General features: G+C 35.7%; 2 protein-coding genes across 3 annotated transcripts; one reads left to right on the top strand and one right to left on the bottom strand.

Moving 5' to 3' along the window:
- Positions 1–2375: 2375 nt before the first annotated feature.
- On the bottom strand, positions 2376–13031 carry LOC110804141 (mediator of RNA polymerase II transcription subunit 27). Of its 2 annotated transcripts, none has more exons than XM_022009708.2 (7): positions 12352–13031; positions 9377–9542; positions 5533–5974; positions 3373–3435; positions 3220–3288; positions 3069–3112; positions 2376–2978 (listed from the first exon to the last, which is right to left on the bottom strand). In XM_022009708.2, exons 1-7 carry the CDS (start codon positions 12755–12757, stop codon positions 2807–2809), a joined length of 1362 nt encoding a protein of 453 aa, XP_021865400.2. In that variant the 5' UTR covers positions 12758–13031; the 3' UTR covers positions 2376–2806. The 2 variants fall into 2 exon arrangements, with proteins under 2 accessions (XP_021865400.2, XP_021865401.2); XM_022009709.2 differs by having other exon boundaries at positions 3373–3432; positions 12352–13026.
- Positions 13032–14889: 1858 nt separating this feature from the next.
- On the top strand, positions 14890–18250 carry LOC110804148 (pentatricopeptide repeat-containing protein At5g50390, chloroplastic). The gene is made up of 2 exons (XM_022009714.2): positions 14890–15162; positions 15731–18250. The coding sequence occupies exon 2, from the start codon at positions 15767–15769 to the stop codon at positions 17864–17866; it is 2100 nt and encodes a 699-aa protein (XP_021865406.1). The 5' UTR covers positions 14890–15162; positions 15731–15766; the 3' UTR covers positions 17867–18250.
- The last annotated feature ends 221 nt before the right edge of the window (positions 18251–18471 follow it).

Consider the following 18471-nt stretch of genomic DNA (forward strand, 5'->3'; position numbering starts at 1 on the left):
TTTTTTTTTATATATTATTATGATCGGTTTTATTGGAATACTTCTATTAGCTACCATTTTCTCTCTTCTTCTAATAAATCTATTTCATATGTTCGCAAACAAACGTAAGACTAGTACTTGGAGACTTGGAGTCACGTTGTAATAGTTTGATTTTTTTTATTTAGACCACACCAAACTTATATCTTGGCTGGAAAAACACTGGATTTGGCAGAATTTTTTAGCCCGGTCCAAAAAATCTAATTTACATGAATGCTCTCCCTCACAGTTTAAACTTCAAGTAAGGGCGTTATCTTTTTTTAACACAAAGGAGAAGATTATATATTACAAATCATAACAAACTGTTCTTATAAAAGTGGGCGAAACCCAAAAACTTGCAGCCCAACATAGTCCTAGAAATTGCAAATCTAATATATTACAAAGCCAAAACGCCAAAAGTGTGCTCCCCCAACTAACTGTTTGCCTGTAAACCTTCACGCTCACGTAGTCATCCAAACTTTGGGGAATCTGCTCCACTGGGAAGTTATCCCAGATCCACCTCCTCCTTCTGCTTATCCATTGTTGGTTCCTTCCTCTTAAGATTGGCTGTGGTAGTTGTAACTGTGGTGGCCATTGTTCCGAACATTATCTGAGTTATCAATACGGAGTATATGTTATACTACGTACGTGAAAACCAAATTAAGACTTTTGGTTTTTTTTTTGTTTTTGCAAGTCATGATTTTATATTCAATCATGAACTAAAAAATAGGAATATCTATAGTAATCATGGTGATTATGAAAACGGGCAATAAAAAACTGGATACTACTTTTTGTGCTTTTCATATTTTGGTATTTAGTTATGTAAAAAACTGAAAATGAGAAATAATATCCAACGGGTATGTAGTACTTGTGGTATAAAATAGAGATGCTTTTCATTTTTATGGAAGCTAGTAACTCTCCCCTGGCTGTCCTGTGTATTTAAAAAAAATTATACTTTTCCGTTCCTTAAGTATTGTACCATGATGACTTTACGCTTCCCAACACATAACTTTGACTCTTAATTCCTCGGATTATCTATAAGTAAAAATTATTAAAAGTTGATATTTAAAAAGTATATATATATATCGATACGAATCTAACAAGATCCTACGTGATTACATATTTTCTTATATATTACAAAAGATGGTCAAAGGTGCATCGTGAATAGTGTAAAAGTCAACATGGTGTGATATTAGCGGAACGGAAGAAGTATATTACTTTCAATGTTAATATAAATTATTTTAAGTTATCCTATACTTTGTATGTTTTTGAAATTTAATTTTTCCATACATAGTTTACATTTAGATCTAGTTTGGTCAATAAAGAAAGAAGACAATAGTTTACATTTAGGCTTCGTTTGATATGCGTAAAATGTTTTCATTGAAAACAATTTTTCCCTTTTTAATTATTTTACCTTGTTTGGTTGGGTAATGGATATATGGAATACAATTTGTCATGACTCCCTCAAAGGTGGAAAACCGTTTTCCATTTGAAAGGGATCAGGGAAACCACTTTTCCTTCTTTCCTCCTTACCTCCCTCTCCTTTCTTCCCCTCAATATTCACCATCTTCTCCCATTTTCTTTTAAGGTACCAAACAAAGGAAAATTAGTTTGGAATTGTATTTTCCCTTGAAAAATGTTTTCCATTGAAAATCATGTTACAATGAAAATATTTTACGCCGTACCAACGGAGCCTTGGATCTTATTTGGTTAACAAATAAAGAAGGCAATGATTGCATCTTTAATCAAGCAATTTTTTTGCCTAGCTTGTATATGTTTTTTCAAGGCATCTTCGGCGCATGAAGAATGGGAGTTTAGGCGTGTTCTATTCACCTGATTTTCACTTATTTTTTCTGAACTTATCTGAACTTATCTGAACTGCTCTAAACTTATTAAAACTTATCAAAACTTATTTTAGTTATAAGTTGTACTTGGTAAACCCTTATTTTTCCTGAACTTATCTGAACTTATTTTTCCTGAAATAATGAAAATAAGGTGAACAGAACATGGCCTAAGAGGTACCCTTCTCTCAACCACTACTCTCCCAGTCTCCCCTATCACCTTCCATTCGTCCAACCACCATATATTAAACGGATGGATGATAAACAGATGGAGGGAACGTCATCCATATCCGACCCGATCCGTCACCCCCTCCATCCGTCACCCGCATGTCATCCGTTTAGTTCGGATAAATCCATTTAATAATTGCGGATGGATCAAATGAATGGATATCCATTTAGTTTTGTCATTCCTACAAGCAGTGGTGATTTTTAGAACTCCAACTTTTGTGCAATTTTATTCAATCAGTCAAAAACATTACTATAGATAAATGCTAGATAGAAAATTCAAACATCTAGGTATATACTAACTAATACTGGAGATTAGGTTTGATGCGATAAAGAAACACATGATTAGTTATACGACTTATGGAGGCCAAATTGAACTCTATGAGAATGTTAATAAAAAGGGCTTTACATGACTGTAGACCAGGGTAGTCGTGTAGTCTATACTCAAGCAAGAGATGTGTACACAAGAAATCAAAGTTTCAAGAAAAAAGAAAAATGCCGAGGAAGATCCAGTACAAGTCCTCCAAAGCTAGCCACTTCTTTCAGTAGCTCCATCTATCATGCTATGGCGTCCCGAATTTGGTATCTTAAGAGATGTAGCCTTCACCTTTCTTTGTCAATCACTCTTCTACAAGTTCATAAACTGAACTACCCCGTGATTTACTTGTTTACTTCAGAAATAACTGGCATACCGATCTGAAGTCCAGTAGAATTTAACCGGAACACTACACATCTGGCGGGGAGCAGCTGACATGATAAGCTTCACCAGCGGTTGAACTCTGATTCTTTGGCGAACCTGATGCGGACTTAGCAGCAAGCAAGTTTTGGTAGGGGCGATGAACAGGAGGCAATAACAATGCTGATTGTCTATCCATTGAAAGAATCCGTCCACATTTGCTGTATACCACAAGCAATAATAAACTTCAGACAAAGTAAAAAGACATATTTTTATATACAACAAACATCTGTTTTTGTACACATTGTCACCTGCATGCTTGCGTAAATAGGCTCTGATAGCTGCTGATCCAATGCTTCAAATTCAAAAGCATACATCATAATCAGTAAATTAAGAAAACCCTATAAATCCAAGGAAGATCAATGGGCAGTTATGGTGTATCCGGTATTACACAAATCATACCAGAAGAAGATACAGAGCCATCTCTGATTTATTTCCAAGGAAATGTTGTAGAGCTATATTAGAAAATTCCTGCAAGAAGGTCAAGCGAAGTTCCAAGTAAATAAATGTATAAATAACAGCATTGTGAATACAATTGGACAAAAGATAAATTACCGTTATATGCCTAAATGCATTATAAACTGATGAACCTCTTGCATGTACATGGCTCCCTCCCTGCTAATGAGAAATAGAAGTGCTCTGAGAGGAGAAATTATAATCTAAGACTATAAATGAATTAAAGCGCAACAAATCAACACAGGATTGGTACAGTGGAACTTAATATAACCCCCAGCTACCACAAATCAGAAGTTCAAGGATGAATTGTCAAATGAGATCAAAATTTCAGGAATCAAATTATCACTCATCTCAAACAGTATACATAATCTTTGTCGGCAACCAATGGCATCATTTCACACAGGGTAGAATAATCTGAACCTAGGAGGTTCAGATTAGAAATCCATACAGAAAACTATCCCTATCCAAGTGTAGCTAACTAGTTACAACATATGTGACAAATAACTGCAGATGGAAGGAGAGAATTTTCACTTCCCAAAATAGCGGTGTAATAGACTGCAAAATCAGATTGTAGAAAGGAGGAACAAGATAATTTGGGGGAAATCAAATAACTTAATTATTGTATTAGTGTTTTGATTAAATCATACGCTATTCAGCATACAATCCCAGGTCTTCAAGTAGCTAGACACTCCCTACAAAAGTTAAAACAAAAACCAAAAACAAAATTACTTCTCAGCCATACTCATCATATTCAACATGCTTCTCTTTCCCTGAACGCCTCTCTATTTGTAGACTAACTAACTACCCTCTTCTTGTTGCTCAAGCTACCTATAACTGAATATTATGACACTTCCTAATGTGCCCTTCCCCTATATGGATTATACAGCTATACCCGATGCACTCAAGTGCCTTGTGTTTTATCGAGGATGATTATCACTTTTCCACAACACCTATAGTTTATCATCTCCATACAAAAAAGAATAAAGATACAAGCAATTAAAAAGTGCAGCAATGTCTAAGTTCTCAAGCCAACCAAACAAGAAATGAAGGAAGAAAATACTACACCAAAAACTAAAAAAAAGAGCAGTACCCCGGCTTAAATGGTCCAGTGGTCGCAAACAATTATTTCTAGGAAAAATCATGGTTCTCTGGATCTAATCAATTAGTCTAGTGCATAAGTCTATTTCAACCTTGCTTCCTATTCTTCTGTTTTCTCACTCAAAATGAAAAATAAATAGAGTAATTAAATAAGACATGCTCATCATTGAGCATACAGCAGAAAATTTTGCAAGCAAAACAAGTGAGCCACCACATGTATTCAAACAAATATTAAGTAAAAGTTTCAACTTGCACTCCATCTGTACTAATGGTTTCGGCCTTTTGGACGAGCTTCATCTACAAGGTCCCTCCTACTTACAGTGTATCAATCTCTGTTTTCACCTGCCATGTGGAGATCCCATTGCTGGATATTTTCGACAGTACCAAGTCCTTGTTTACCTAATATCTATACAGCTACAATGGGAGAGTTGATGTGATGGATCTAATTAGCATTATCCAAGAAACCTTCCCCTTGACATTCTAACTCTCCAAGCCCACATTTTCATTCCATCTTGCAGGCCTAGTCTACAAGCTTGACTAGAATAATAATAACTAAATAAAGCTCCAGTTGAAACAACAATTTAATGAATCAATAATCATTAACATGAGAGAGGAAACCATGGCGTAATGGTGTGAGACTGTGAGATATGTACTACACAATGAGATGCTGCACATATATTGTTCCTTGTTGTAAACTAAGTTTGCTAATTGACGGGCATATTCTTGGATGTCACATGGTTTTAATGTCCACATTTCAGCGCAAATTACCACAAATAGGAACTTGTATTTTTGCAGGAAGAAAACAGAACATACATCTGTTTTGATAAAAATAGATTAGTTAGATAAAACAATGTTACTTTTCAACAAACTGCCTAAGAAAAAGCTTTTCCTAATTAAAGTCCCTTTCTTTATCAATCCAACCATGTTATAATCTAGATGGGAAAAAACATGCCTTCCTGCAAAGTTAAAACATGTCACTTGTAAGCCTAGAAGAATTTTAATTTTTGTTTTTGGTGGTTGTCCCATTGCAGCTGTGAAATCAAATAAATATAGTTTTATCAAAATAGCAAGCAAAATATCAATATCTGTATTTCTATTGCTTCCATGTGTGCAAGACCATTAGCTAGTAAAATGTAAATCTTCCATGGCAAAGCTTACTACCTCATCCGGTGAAAAGAAGGCCACTGCATCAGGATCTGTGGAACCAGCAGCGTGAAGGGACACAACAGCTCTAAACACAGAAGGGATAGATAATTCAATTACAGCAACTTTATCTGAGGGGACATGCGGAGATCCAGGTCTTAAACTACTTGGACCATGATAAGCTTGTGGCATCGACGAATCAAAGGCATCCTCATTGGCTGGAGCAGGAAGTAAAGAAGCTCTCTTCAGCCACTCCAACCTTTCATAAGTGCAAATCTTCATGTCCGGCACTTCTTTCTCCAAACACTCTAATGTATCAGTCAGTGTTCTGTAACCACTAGTTTCTTCTGGGTTCTCGATCAAAGATTCTTGTGAAACACATTGTTTTTTTGAAGATGATTCACAGTCAAGATGAGGAAAAAATCTCCGCTTTTGATCTCCAAAGGATTTCAGAGCTAGTCTGCAATTTGTAGAAGGATGACTAATTAATCCAGCAGGGTAGACAAGTAATAGGTTAAACATAATATTTATGCGGTAAACTCAAACGAAAAAATAAGAAAGCAAACACAAAAACTTTCTTTTGCATTGGTAAAGCTGCTATCAGCCTATCACGTGGGCCTTGAACTTTGTAGTACTAGAAATATGAGTGATGGCAAAATCATTGGCACACAGTAGAGATAGTAGTTCATGTATGAGACACCAAGAGTGATCGCACAACAGGGAAGAACATATCTGAAGCAAAATGAGAAGCGGCATACATTTTGCATATGTACTTTAATAACGATGGCATAATTTAGCAAAAAGGAAGAACAGTCAATTTAAAGAGAAAAAAGAAAAACTTGTAGACATGTATATATATGCCTAAGTTCTATTTTACTCAAAATATATTAGCAGTAGCAACCCTATGGGCTATGGTACCTCCTTTTCTCCCTTTACATCCATAGAAACAGGCAGCAACAGCACAAGAGGTATAGCAGTTTGAGATTGCAGAATGATCCAAAGCAATCTTATGTAGTATGCCTAATTACACCCTCAAAATATGTTAAGAACCAATATATAGAGAAGATATAGAAATGAAATAAAAGATAGCACCAGTCCTCTGCAAGAGTTGACTGAGTAAGATGGCCAATCTTCAAGAATCAAGAGTAGGATTGATAAGGTTGTCTGAGTCTAAAAAAAAGACTAAAACTTCTCCCAGAATGCATGCCAGAAGTTGTCACCCTTTTTCCAAATAAGAAAATAAGATTACAAAGGAATTACAAGGATGGAACCACTGGGTATACCAAATAAAAGAAAAGGGAAGAAAACACCAATAATATGTTACCTAAAGAAGGGCCGCACAATGGGAAATCCCTACAAGCATGAGCCTAACACTAGAAGCTAAAGACGCTATACAATTCCAATCCCAAAAGGATGCCAAAGACACCCAATCCCTAAAAGGAGCTATCCGTCTTCTCCAACAAATGTTCCCATTAAAGAGAAAAAAGATGCAGCTTCTCAAAAAAGTTGAGCCCTATGCTTCCAAAACCTTATATGCTCGACCTGTATGTGCCCAAAGAAGTAAAAGCAGTAACTAGGAAAATCTTCACTAGATTAAAAGGTTTTTTCATAGATAAGCGCCATATTAGTAGTTATGAGTACAACGTAAGAAGTGGTTCTGCCTTTCCACTAGCAAAAGTGCAAAACACAGGATACCTATAAGATTAGATAACTACTAGTAGGCATATTATCCTGCAGATTCTGTGCTAAGCTTCTCCAAAATACAGGACAAATACTTCCACTCCATTCAAAACCGCACCCTTTCACTTTTTAGATTCATCACAGTTTGACCCATAAACCCCAATGATAAAATTTTAATGCAAGAATATCATCTTTAAACATTACAAAACTGATCTTTTATAGCATTTAAAAATTCCAAATAATTGAGAGTCAAACAAAATAGTAATGCCTGCAGACAAAAGGACAAAATTAAGAGGCAGATACTGATGCCACCATGAAGGTGCATGGACCAAGAATCCAACTTCATTTAGCTCCGTGTTCAAGCATCAAGAGATAAAGTGATAGAACAGTTTCATACTTCTTGGTTAAACCAAAATGTCTAATCTTTTGGCTAGGTTGCACAGAAATATGTATCTCTTTTGGTGCATTAAAGATGATGTATTGAAACTAAGGCTCCAGAAGATGCGAATAATAAAAAAAATAAAAAAAAACAATTCTGTTGTATTTGTGACACTGCCGAAGAAAGCCATCACCATTTGTTCTTCTCTTGCAAATTTAGCAAGGAAATGCTTACACAAAGTAAAGATATGGCTAGAAATAAGACAAAGAAGTACTGATCTAGCCTCTAGGTTATCTCATGGCCTGGATTCGTAGAAACTGTAGAGCATAATCAGCAAATAGCTTCAGGAAGCAGGTATTTTGTATAAACTACTGTGTCCAAATGAGCTCAATGATACCACTGTCTAAACTCCACTCGCCTAAGAAGCATATGCAAAATGGAAAGGATAGAAAGATACACGCATCTAAATCTTGCAGCAGCAAATTAAATGACCTTCCATTAACTAGAAATTAGAAGCAAATCAATGAAACGTAATCCTCAGCAATAGGCCACTAAGACAATCGTGTCCATTAGCTTAATCTACTACCAAAACCTTTAAACTCCATAACTCTCCAAATTCAAAATAAAATATCCTGACTCTATTAAACATCAATTACCTTATCTAATTATAAAACCTAAGTCAACAATCTTCGAATCCTCTAAAAATCACTTATCTGCAAAGAGATATCACATATAACACCTAATTTTCAAAAAAGGGGTTTAGCTAAAATCTTACATGTACTAACTCTGATGCACAGAATCACACTCTAGTCTCATGTACGCGTCTTGAAAACATTCTAAAAGAAAACACGTTAGAATACGCTTCAGACTTATGAAATGATTTGCAAAAAGGCGAATCATTTCATTTTAATATAAATGTTGAAACTTCAAACACAAAAAGACACAAAAAAGACAGTTTTTTTTTTCTTCATCCACGTAATTCCCCTCCAAAAACAAATGATAAAAAATGCACTATCATTTTCGAAGCAGGCACAAATCCCAGCTTACCAATTTCATTCATATCTAGAATTTAGACTCTACAGACATATATGGCGGAAGGATGAGATGTTAGGCTTTTTGCTCTCCATTGACGCCTCAAACGTTTAAACCTCGTTGTTGATGGACTACTAGTGGAGTAGTGGTTGGTGCTAAAGATAGGGGCCGAAGTTTGAAAGTAGTATAAGAGACGCGAACTGAGAAATGAGATACACAAGATCATAAAGCTCTACTAACCTCGGGCCTTTTGATCTACATATTTTGACTCCCAATCTAGTATTCTTCAACAATATATATTCTAGAAAAAGGTTGGCACCTCTACCAATATAAACTACTCCCTAAATTGTAGCATTAATGACGAGGGCATACACCCAAGTTCCCTGCTATCCTAGTCCCTTGTCAATCCTAAGAGAAGGCAGCTGTTGGACGAATATTTTAATTCAAACGAGGTACAATCAACACATCTCCAAGTACCCTTCTCCCAAAAGCCAAGGATCCAAGCCACCCCCACCCCCCCACACACACATACACCCTTCCCGTCATATCTTCATTGTTCAATGTCCCAAAAACACAGGTTTATATTTCGATGTGTCATATTAGTTACCAACCCAAATGGCATCCAGATCAGACTAAAATCTTATGCTCACAAGAAATAGCTCAAAAAATGTTAGTTATGACATAATAATCTGACTCATGCCACTTACTAAGCCTTAAATTTTAGCAGAAAGTACAGAACCAGTCACATTGATATGTTAAATCTTATCTCACCTAGTCCTGTCAACTGCAGAAGCACCAGCCTGGCCAGCAAGTTGCCGCTTCCAGGCATATGCAACAACAGCACCATCTGGACAAACTAAAGGCATGTGTAATCCCCAAGAGTTGCTTCGTGATCTAAGTGCTTCATTCAGGACCCCAGAGGATTCAAGCTGCCTTCCTACCATGACCACAAGAAATCAGCAGAGTATTATAATAAATAAGATGGTATATATACTCCCAATCCCCTGGGTGTCTTTCTAACAGAATACTTTTTTTACTTGTCAAGATAAAATATACTTCCTCCGTCTTTTAATACTCGCAACGTTTGGACTTTTGCCACTATTCATATAATCTACTTTGACTATTCTTAGTGCTTTTTATATAAGATAAAACATAGTCATGTGGGATCTTGTTAGATTCGTCTCAATGTGTATTTTCAAAATATCAACTTCTTATAATTTTTGCATAAAGATAATTTAAGATATAAATGATCAAAGTTGTGCATTGGCATGCGTGAAACTAACAAACGTTGCGAGTATTAAAAGACGGAGGAAGTATATGCATAGATACTCTTTCTCAAACTGAAATAACAAGCGTTGTTTTAATTATACCGTACAGTGTGAATAGGCCCCATATCCTTATAAATTTTAACATTATTTCCCACGTTGGAGCATTAATTATATTCTAACCTTCACACCCATAGACATCAAAAGAAAGGCTATAAGAAAATAAAGGTGAAAAGCAAACAGGGACATATACATGGCTATATGCATTGAAGAATATCAAACAATATCCAGTGCAAAAACAAATACGTACTTTAGCTTATTAAATATTCCCCTAGGTTATATGTGCTGCTTTCATCTTCCTACGAGTGTGTTCATCAACCCAAACTTCCATGTATTTAGCTTGATAACGTTCCTCCATAGTACCACCTCAACATCAACTTCACCTTATAAGCATTCCTCAAAATTGGAATGAAAAGGAGAGAAAGTATTTCTCAAAATATGAAGTTTGGCCCTGAAGAAGCACTTCATAAGGCCTCCCAGACTTTACAAGAATTATTAATTCCTTTTGGAGGGTCTATTACTGAGACCTCTTCCTGCTTGAAATGCAAAACGTTTTAGTCTTGACGGTTGAACAATGACCAATATAATTCCTTTATTGTCTCTTTACTAGCCAAGAAGAAGTCCACCCAACTACCACACATTTGCATACCACACCAACACATGATAAACATTTACTAAAAATCACAAAGTAAATGTACAACAAGAAAATATGTTTTCAAGGTAAGAGTCCATCTACACCATTTTATGAGACACGATGCTTCAGTTTAACACTATAATTTTGACTTAAAAACAAATATCTCTTAAAGAAACAAATGTAATTTTTATTTGCAAGATATCATGTTATCATATCACTTACACATTTCACCATTTTCCTTTCAGTTGCTTTAAGAAACTTAAAAATATGTGAGGCTGTTACATAGTAAAACAATAAAGTTTCCCTTTCCATTGAGTCATTAACTCTGGTGAAACAACACTTTATCCTTCTTCACCCCAATCAACCCTTGCTATTGAAAGCCTAATCTCAACCCCTCCTCAAACTCTCATGTTTAATAAAACCCACAAGATTTCTTCATACTATCCTGATCAAAGTTAGACAAGATTGTCGCACGGACAGGAACAATGTTCCAAATCGTAATGGTGATACATCATCATCTAGGAATGACATTTGAGCAAATGACTAGGGATCGGTCAATTTAATGACTCATTTGGCCAAAATATCCAACTTTCCAGTCTTAATTTATTCAAAGCAAAACATTTAAAACCTGATGCTAATTGGAAATTCTCATTGGTAGCCCCTAATGATTTCTGATTATCTTTGATGAAAAAAAAACCTTAGTATCACTCATAGATCTATGCTATTGTAGCTTAATTAATCATGGCATTAATACACTTTCCGGCCACCTTTCCGTTAATGACGTGATTTGAAGCTTAACTGAGGTGGGATATGACCACTTTGATGGCAATTCCAAGGTGGAATTTGAGGGATTGAAGAATCTTCAGTGACTAGATGCACCACCAAAGCTTCCTTGAAATCTATGATTTGCTTCCTGTTGGACCAAACTTTAGGTTTTTAAGTAAAACATCCATTCTCTTATACCCTATCAGTGGATGGGCTATGTATCTATTGGGAGGAATACCACTAAAGCGCATGGATAGTAAAAGCCAACGGGTAGGAATATATTGTTCTAGTTAGAGTCCCTATTAAGCTCATTGTGTGCAAGTGTGCATGACAGCATGACCCTGCCGGTTTTGTAGTATTGACAGCCCATTTGGTGACCTATAATAAATGGTGGTGATGGAAATAAATCTAAGTGTTTTTTGGCAAGAAAAATAACATTATAATGTCTATGGTAATTGTAACTTATCTCAAACTTGGTGTTTTTCTTCATAAATTTGCATTGCCACCCAATACCAGTCCCCAAATGGTAATGGATGGTAACGAAAATTTATGAAGAAAAAATAGATAACTTTGAGTGAACTAACATTACCGTGGGAATGGATATTGATTTTTCCATACAAATTCATTCTCATTGACACCATTTATGACCGGCTACGAAACGTGCTGTGAGTGTAATTTCTATTAGTATGGAATTCAGAATTAGTCGATGAAAGGAGCAGAAATAGGTTCACTGGTTTTTCTACTGCAGTGCTGCTACTGTTCTGCAACTTTTCAATTTTGTTTTCTCCGGGGTCTTTTGGTTACTTTAATTAATCATGTTGATAACAGAAAAGTGGCCGGAAAGTGTAATCAGAAAATATTAAGGTTATCAGTGAGAATTTTTCATCATCTTTTAATCATCTAAAATAATCAAAGTTTAAATTAACAAGAAATAACCTAAATTGTCCAATTGGCAACAAAAATTAGGGGGACTATCTCAAAAACAGAATAGCCCTAGAATTGAAAGAGAATGGAGAACAAACCAATATTGCGAAGGTCCTGTAAGTGGTGACGCATGGCAGACTCTTCTTTAACGAGAAAATTGACGGATTTCAAACGCTGGTGAGTGTCAGAAGACAAAGAGAATGCCTCAAGTAATCGATCGGCACCGATCCTAATGTCGGCGATTAGGCGTGAGGCTTGCCCCAGCCTATCCATTGCCATTGCTACCTGCTTTGGAGGCGCATCCCCACTTATTTCCGCCGAAACTGTCACCGGAACTAACGGTTGTTGATGCTGTTGCTGCTGCTGTTGTAGCTGTTGCTGTTGCTGATTTTGTTGCAGTTGATGTTGTTGCTGTTGATGTTGTTGCTGCTGTTGGTGTTGCTGCTGTTGTTGTTGTTGTTGTTGTTGTTGTTGCAGTAGTTGTTGCTGCGGGTGCTGTAACATTTTCACTCTTCTAAAACCTTAGATGAATTCACAAGGCCCGTCCCTGAGCCAGGGCAGGATGAGCTCCCTCAACAGAGAATAGCAGCAATGGAGAAGGAGAGGTGGTTGGAAGAGGCGCCGCTGACTAGAGATGCAAATACAAGATGCTGCTTTTGTTGTTGAGGTTTTAGGAGGAGGTTGATGCCGGAGGAGATGCGATTTGCGATTTGGAGCTTGAGAAGAGGGAAGAAAATTAATTCATAAAGGATTTTTATTTTTAGAAAACTGGAAACGCATAGTAATTTTTATGTAGAAAAAGTTGGTGCATTCATTTCAGTTTGTCCAAAGGTATTGTGCGCACAAGGTGTATACTCCGTAATAAATTTATTGTACACCAAGATAACTTTTATCCATTTTTTTTTGTAACTTTAACCTAATTTTGATTAACTTTTATAAACGTTGATAGATAATTTTATACCTTATTTGTGATTTTGAAGAATATGGGAGGTGCTAAATGCAGGTATTATTTTACCTAAATGCAGAATCACTTTATATTACTTAAATATTTTTTTCCTACATTGCCCTTAGTCTAATCTATACATTTTTCTATCCAAAAGCTAAATATCTAATCACAATATTATAGTACACAGCAATGGAAAACAATGGTGAAACGATTACTTTATACTCCGTAATATTTACAAGTTGGGTTTTATTTTTGATCAACTAATTAGTCAACTTCTGCATTTCTCCATCTCTCCTCTCCAAAATTTCTGTCACTCTCTCCTAACATTTCCATGGACAAGTTGTCACCCTCTCAATCTTTCTTAAATTTCAGATTATGTAAACAAATCAAATTTAATTTTCGAACCTAGGTAACTACCAGAAAAAGTTTCAGTAGAATTGAATAGGCGCATAGCCGCATACTGTTTCCGGAGCTATCTGCCAACTATCGGAAATCAAAACCGGCGCGCTTCAATAGCTGCCAGATCTTGTTTCCGGAGCTATTTTCCAACTACCGTAAATCAAATCCGGAGCATTTTAACAGCTGCCGGATCCTGTGTTCGGAGGTCTTGGCAGACTGCCGGTTGATCTTTCCGGAGCCCATGTTCTACTACCAGAAGAAACTTCCAAATGATTGATGAAATTACAAAATAATTGCAATCATATATTGACATAATGATTTGAACAAAATATCGCATATATTAGCAAAGAGAAACAAGGGATCTATTATCAAAGCCTCAAAGGTGTAAAAGAGCAAATAACAGTGAAGGGAAAATCCGAAAGTAGAAGGCGTGAAGAGATGATGAACGTCAGGGAGCAGAGAAATTAAAAAATATATAAGAGGGTGTTTTGGTCTTCTACTTATTTAAGGTCATTTAGTTATCCTACATTTTGGTGTTTTCGTACTGCATTTACTACTTGCGTTTATTAAAATGAAAAAATTTATCACTAAAAAATAGATAACTTTTACACATATAAGCTTAATTTTTAAGCATTTTGAGTTAACTTTTACTATGGTGTACAATATTTATTGTACAACCCTTGTAAATAAGAATTTGTTGAAGTATATACGGGAGATCTCCATAGAGCAATGATCAACTTTTACTTCGGTATACAATATTTATTGTGCACCCATTATAAATAAAAATTAGTGTGACTCAGGCGATGCCTCGGTTGCTACTTGCTACATTGAATAACTAATGTTTTAGATTTTTCTTGAGCTCAATATTTGACCAAAATACTTGTATTCTATAGAATGGAAAATATCCGTTAAGTTTGTCAACTACACATGCACGCTAAGTCATTTATCATGGCAAGTAAGTTTTCAATCATATCATCTTACGATTTGTATAATTTATTTTCTCGTGGAACTAAGTACGTCAAATTAATAAGCACTAAATTAGATATATATGCAGCTATGTAAGACAATCCTATAGTTGATTCTTATGAGACTTATGACATCAGTTTTCTTCATAGTTGTCATAATGTTTAATTTTTTTTCCTTTTCAAAATAGTCTATGTATAGAAATTAAAAAGTCACATACAAATTTATTTGTTTTAGATTTCCTGTGAACATTTATTTATAAATTAATGTCAAGAGATAAATCATAATTGGTGGTTGGTTAAGATGGTAATGAGAATTAATGCTATAAAATTAAACCAAAATCAGTTTGGTGGTTTTCATTAAAAAAAAAAAAAAACATAAAATTTCACCGAACAGGCTCTAAAGTCTCCCTCTCTCTTCCGAACTCGACACCTCGTTTTTAACGCTTAACATCAACACGACTTCGGAGCTCCTCACCAGTTACCAGCCACACCTAAGGCGCCAAAAGCTTGAAGCTCTCACCGGAATCACCGAACAACACCAAACAGAAGGTGCCAACTGAGGCAGCAGACATTGCCAATATCTTTTCCTACTCTCTAAGGTTAGTTTCCCATCTAAGAGGTTTAGTAATCAGAAGAGTTTAATACTTAATGACCGAATATAATTAATATGTTAATTTGTATCTTATTTATTCAAAATTAGTGATTTTTTTTTTATTAATAGGGAATTATCCGATTTTTGTTGCTTTAAATTTGCCCCGCGAGACTGTAAATTCAGTGTAGAACATCTTAATTAATTAGTGAATGATTGTTTTTTAATTAGATTGGATTGAATATATTTTAGTAATCTTATTCAATTACAATATTTCACTGCTTATTTGATCTTATTATCTGTATTTTAATTGAATAATACCGAACTTTGCATTCGAATTTTGGATTTTGATTTTAGAATTATTTTTCATTGATATGAGATTTTGATAACTATTTGATTATAAGCAATTACTATTTGATAGTATGATTAATAATAGTAAAACATAACTATTTGATCAAAATGTGTAACTATTTGATTAAAAGGTACAACTATGTGGTAAGAAGTTGGTGTTGTATAAGTTTTTGTATTAAGCCTTTTGGTTTTGGTGGATAAATTTTAACTTGAATATATTTCCCCAGAAACTATCATTCATTGACTTGATATTGAAGAACACAATGGAGCTCCCATTGACTCGGTATCAGAATATATTTTTAGGACAGATCCAAGAAAGTCTGTCGTCAGGTTTTGATTCAAAAGCCTCTTTCCTTCCCGGGTCTCGATTATATTGGACCAGTAGGAGAAAATGGAGCTCCTCCTTTTCTCAGTTAAGATGCTCTTTGGTTAAGCAGAATTTACGCCCGAAACCCAAACATAAACCTTCAAAATCCCATGAGGATACTGAAGAAAAAACCAACAATAAGCATATGCAGGCAAATAAATCCACTATTTCTTTATGTCATCAAATAGAGAAATTAGCTTTCAATCGACGATACCAAGAAGCTCTTGAACTATTTGAAATTTTGGAGATTGATGGTGGTCATGGAGTCACTAGTAACACATATGATGCCTTGGTGAATGCATGCATTGGATCAAAATCAATTAGAGGGGTGAAAAGGGTAACTAATCACATGGTTAGTAATAGGTTTGTCCCAGATCAACACATGAGCAATAGGGTATTGCTGATGCATGTGAAATGTGGGATGATGATTGATGCTCGTGTACTTTTTGATGAAATGCCTCACAGAAACTTGGTTTCGTGGAATATAATGATTGCTGGGGTAGTGGATTCAGGAGATTATATTGAGGCGTATCGACTGTTTCTTACAATGTGGTCAAACTATTCTGAGGCCGATTCACGAACTTTAGCTACCATGATACGAGCAACTGCAGGTTTGGGGTTATTATATCCGGGAAGACAATTGCATTCGTTTGTAGTGAAGATGAGTGTTAGTGATGATGTTTTTGTAGCTTGTGCGTTAATTGATATGTATAGTAAGTGTGGAAGCATTGGGGATGCTCAATTTGTCTTTGATGAAATGCCAGAAAAGTCTACTGTTGGATGGAACACGATCATTGCAGGCTATGCACTTCATGGTTACAGTGAAGAAGCTTTGAGTTTGTATTATGAAATGCAAGATGCTGGTGTGGCGATGGACCATTTTACGTTTTCAATAGTTGTAAGGATATGCGCTAGGCTGGGGTCTCTTGAACATGCTAAACAAGCTCATGCAAGTTTAGTTCGTCATGGTTTTAGCTTAGATACAGTAGCTAATACATCCCTTATAGACTTGTATAGCAAATGGGGGAGGATAGAGGATGCTCGAAATGTTTTTAACAGAATGGCTTCCAAAAACGTCATATCATGGAATGCTTTGATTGCTGGATATGGCAATCATGGCCGAGGAGAAGAAGCAGTTGAGTTGTTTGATAAAATGGTTTGCGAAGGAATGAGACCTAACCATGTCACATTTCTTGCTGTTTTATCTGCCTGTAGTAATATAGGCTTGTCAGATCGCGGGTGGGAAATTTTTTACTCAATGAGCAGCACATATAACATAAATCCAAGGGCAATGCATTATGCATGTATGATAGAGCTATTAGGCAGGGAGGGGCTTTTGGATGAAGCTTTGGCTTTGATAAGAGATGCACCCTTTGACCCCACAATGAATATGTGGGCTGCATTACTAACCGCTTGCAGGATCCACAGAAACTTAGAGCTTGGGAGATTCGCTGCAGAGAAACTTTATGGAATGGGACCAGAGAAGCTTAGCAACTATGTCGTTCTTTTGAACTTATACAACAGCACGGGAAAGTTGGAGGAAGCTGCTTCTGTCATTCAAGCGTTGAAGCAAAAAGGTTTAAGAATGCTACCGGCGTGTACTTGGATTGAAATTAAGAAAGATTCGCATGTATTTTTGTCTGGTGACAAGTCGCATGCAAAGACAAAAGAGATATACCAGAAATTGAATGATTTGCTTGTTGAGATCTCAAAACATGGGTATAGTCCAGAAAAAAGAAATTTGCTTCCAGATGTTGATGAGAAAGAAGAGGATATGCTATTGCACCATAGTGAAAAGTTGGCAGTGGCTTTTGGGCTGATGAATACTCCAAACTACACGCCACTTCAGCTTATGCAGAGCCATCGGATTTGCCATGACTGTCACAATGCACTTAAGCTGATATCAAAAGTCAAAAGCCGTGAAATTGTTTTGAGAGATGTTAGCAGATTTCATCATTTTAAGAATGGTAATTGCTCATGTGGGGATTATTGGTAAATATGTATACTTCCTCTTTCAGAGGACTGTAGGTGATTGTTTTAACATATGCGTTGATTGAGTCACTTTATTTGTTCTATTGATTTACTTTATATAATAATTATAAATCAATAGTCACTGTGCTGGGTATTTAGAGCAAAGTTAGAGCTTATAGTTTTTTTTTTGACAGCTTAAGGGAGCTTATAGTTTTGGGTAGTTGTGGTTTTGGGATGACAAACAATAATGTAGCATTTGTTTTAGTGTATTATTTTTATGTCTCTCTTTGTAATGAAGGAGTTCCTGATCTTGGTTTCTGCTGTAGCTCTGTTTTTTCCGAACTCTTTATTATTGGATCTACATTATAAGTGTAGGTGAATGTCCAGGATTCACTTGCAATTTTTTCAAGATTGTTGCCTCAACTTGAGTACTTTCTTTATTGTGATTGAAGCAGATATGTTTTTTTTCTTTTCAAGTGACAATATAAATAGAACAGGTATTGCAAATCTCCAATTGAGTTTAGAAGATATGATAAGAACTTTCTGTTGCATATTCTGCTTGATTATTTTGGGTTCTTCTAAAGTTTGTAGAAATTAAGGGTTTTAGTGTACTGCGCAAGCGGCAAGCGC

The sequence above is a fragment of the Spinacia oleracea genome, chromosome 6 (assembly GCF_020520425.1).
Source record: "Spinacia oleracea cultivar Varoflay chromosome 6, BTI_SOV_V1, whole genome shotgun sequence".
Lineage (NCBI taxonomy): Eukaryota > Viridiplantae > Streptophyta > Magnoliopsida > Caryophyllales > Amaranthaceae > Spinacia > Spinacia oleracea.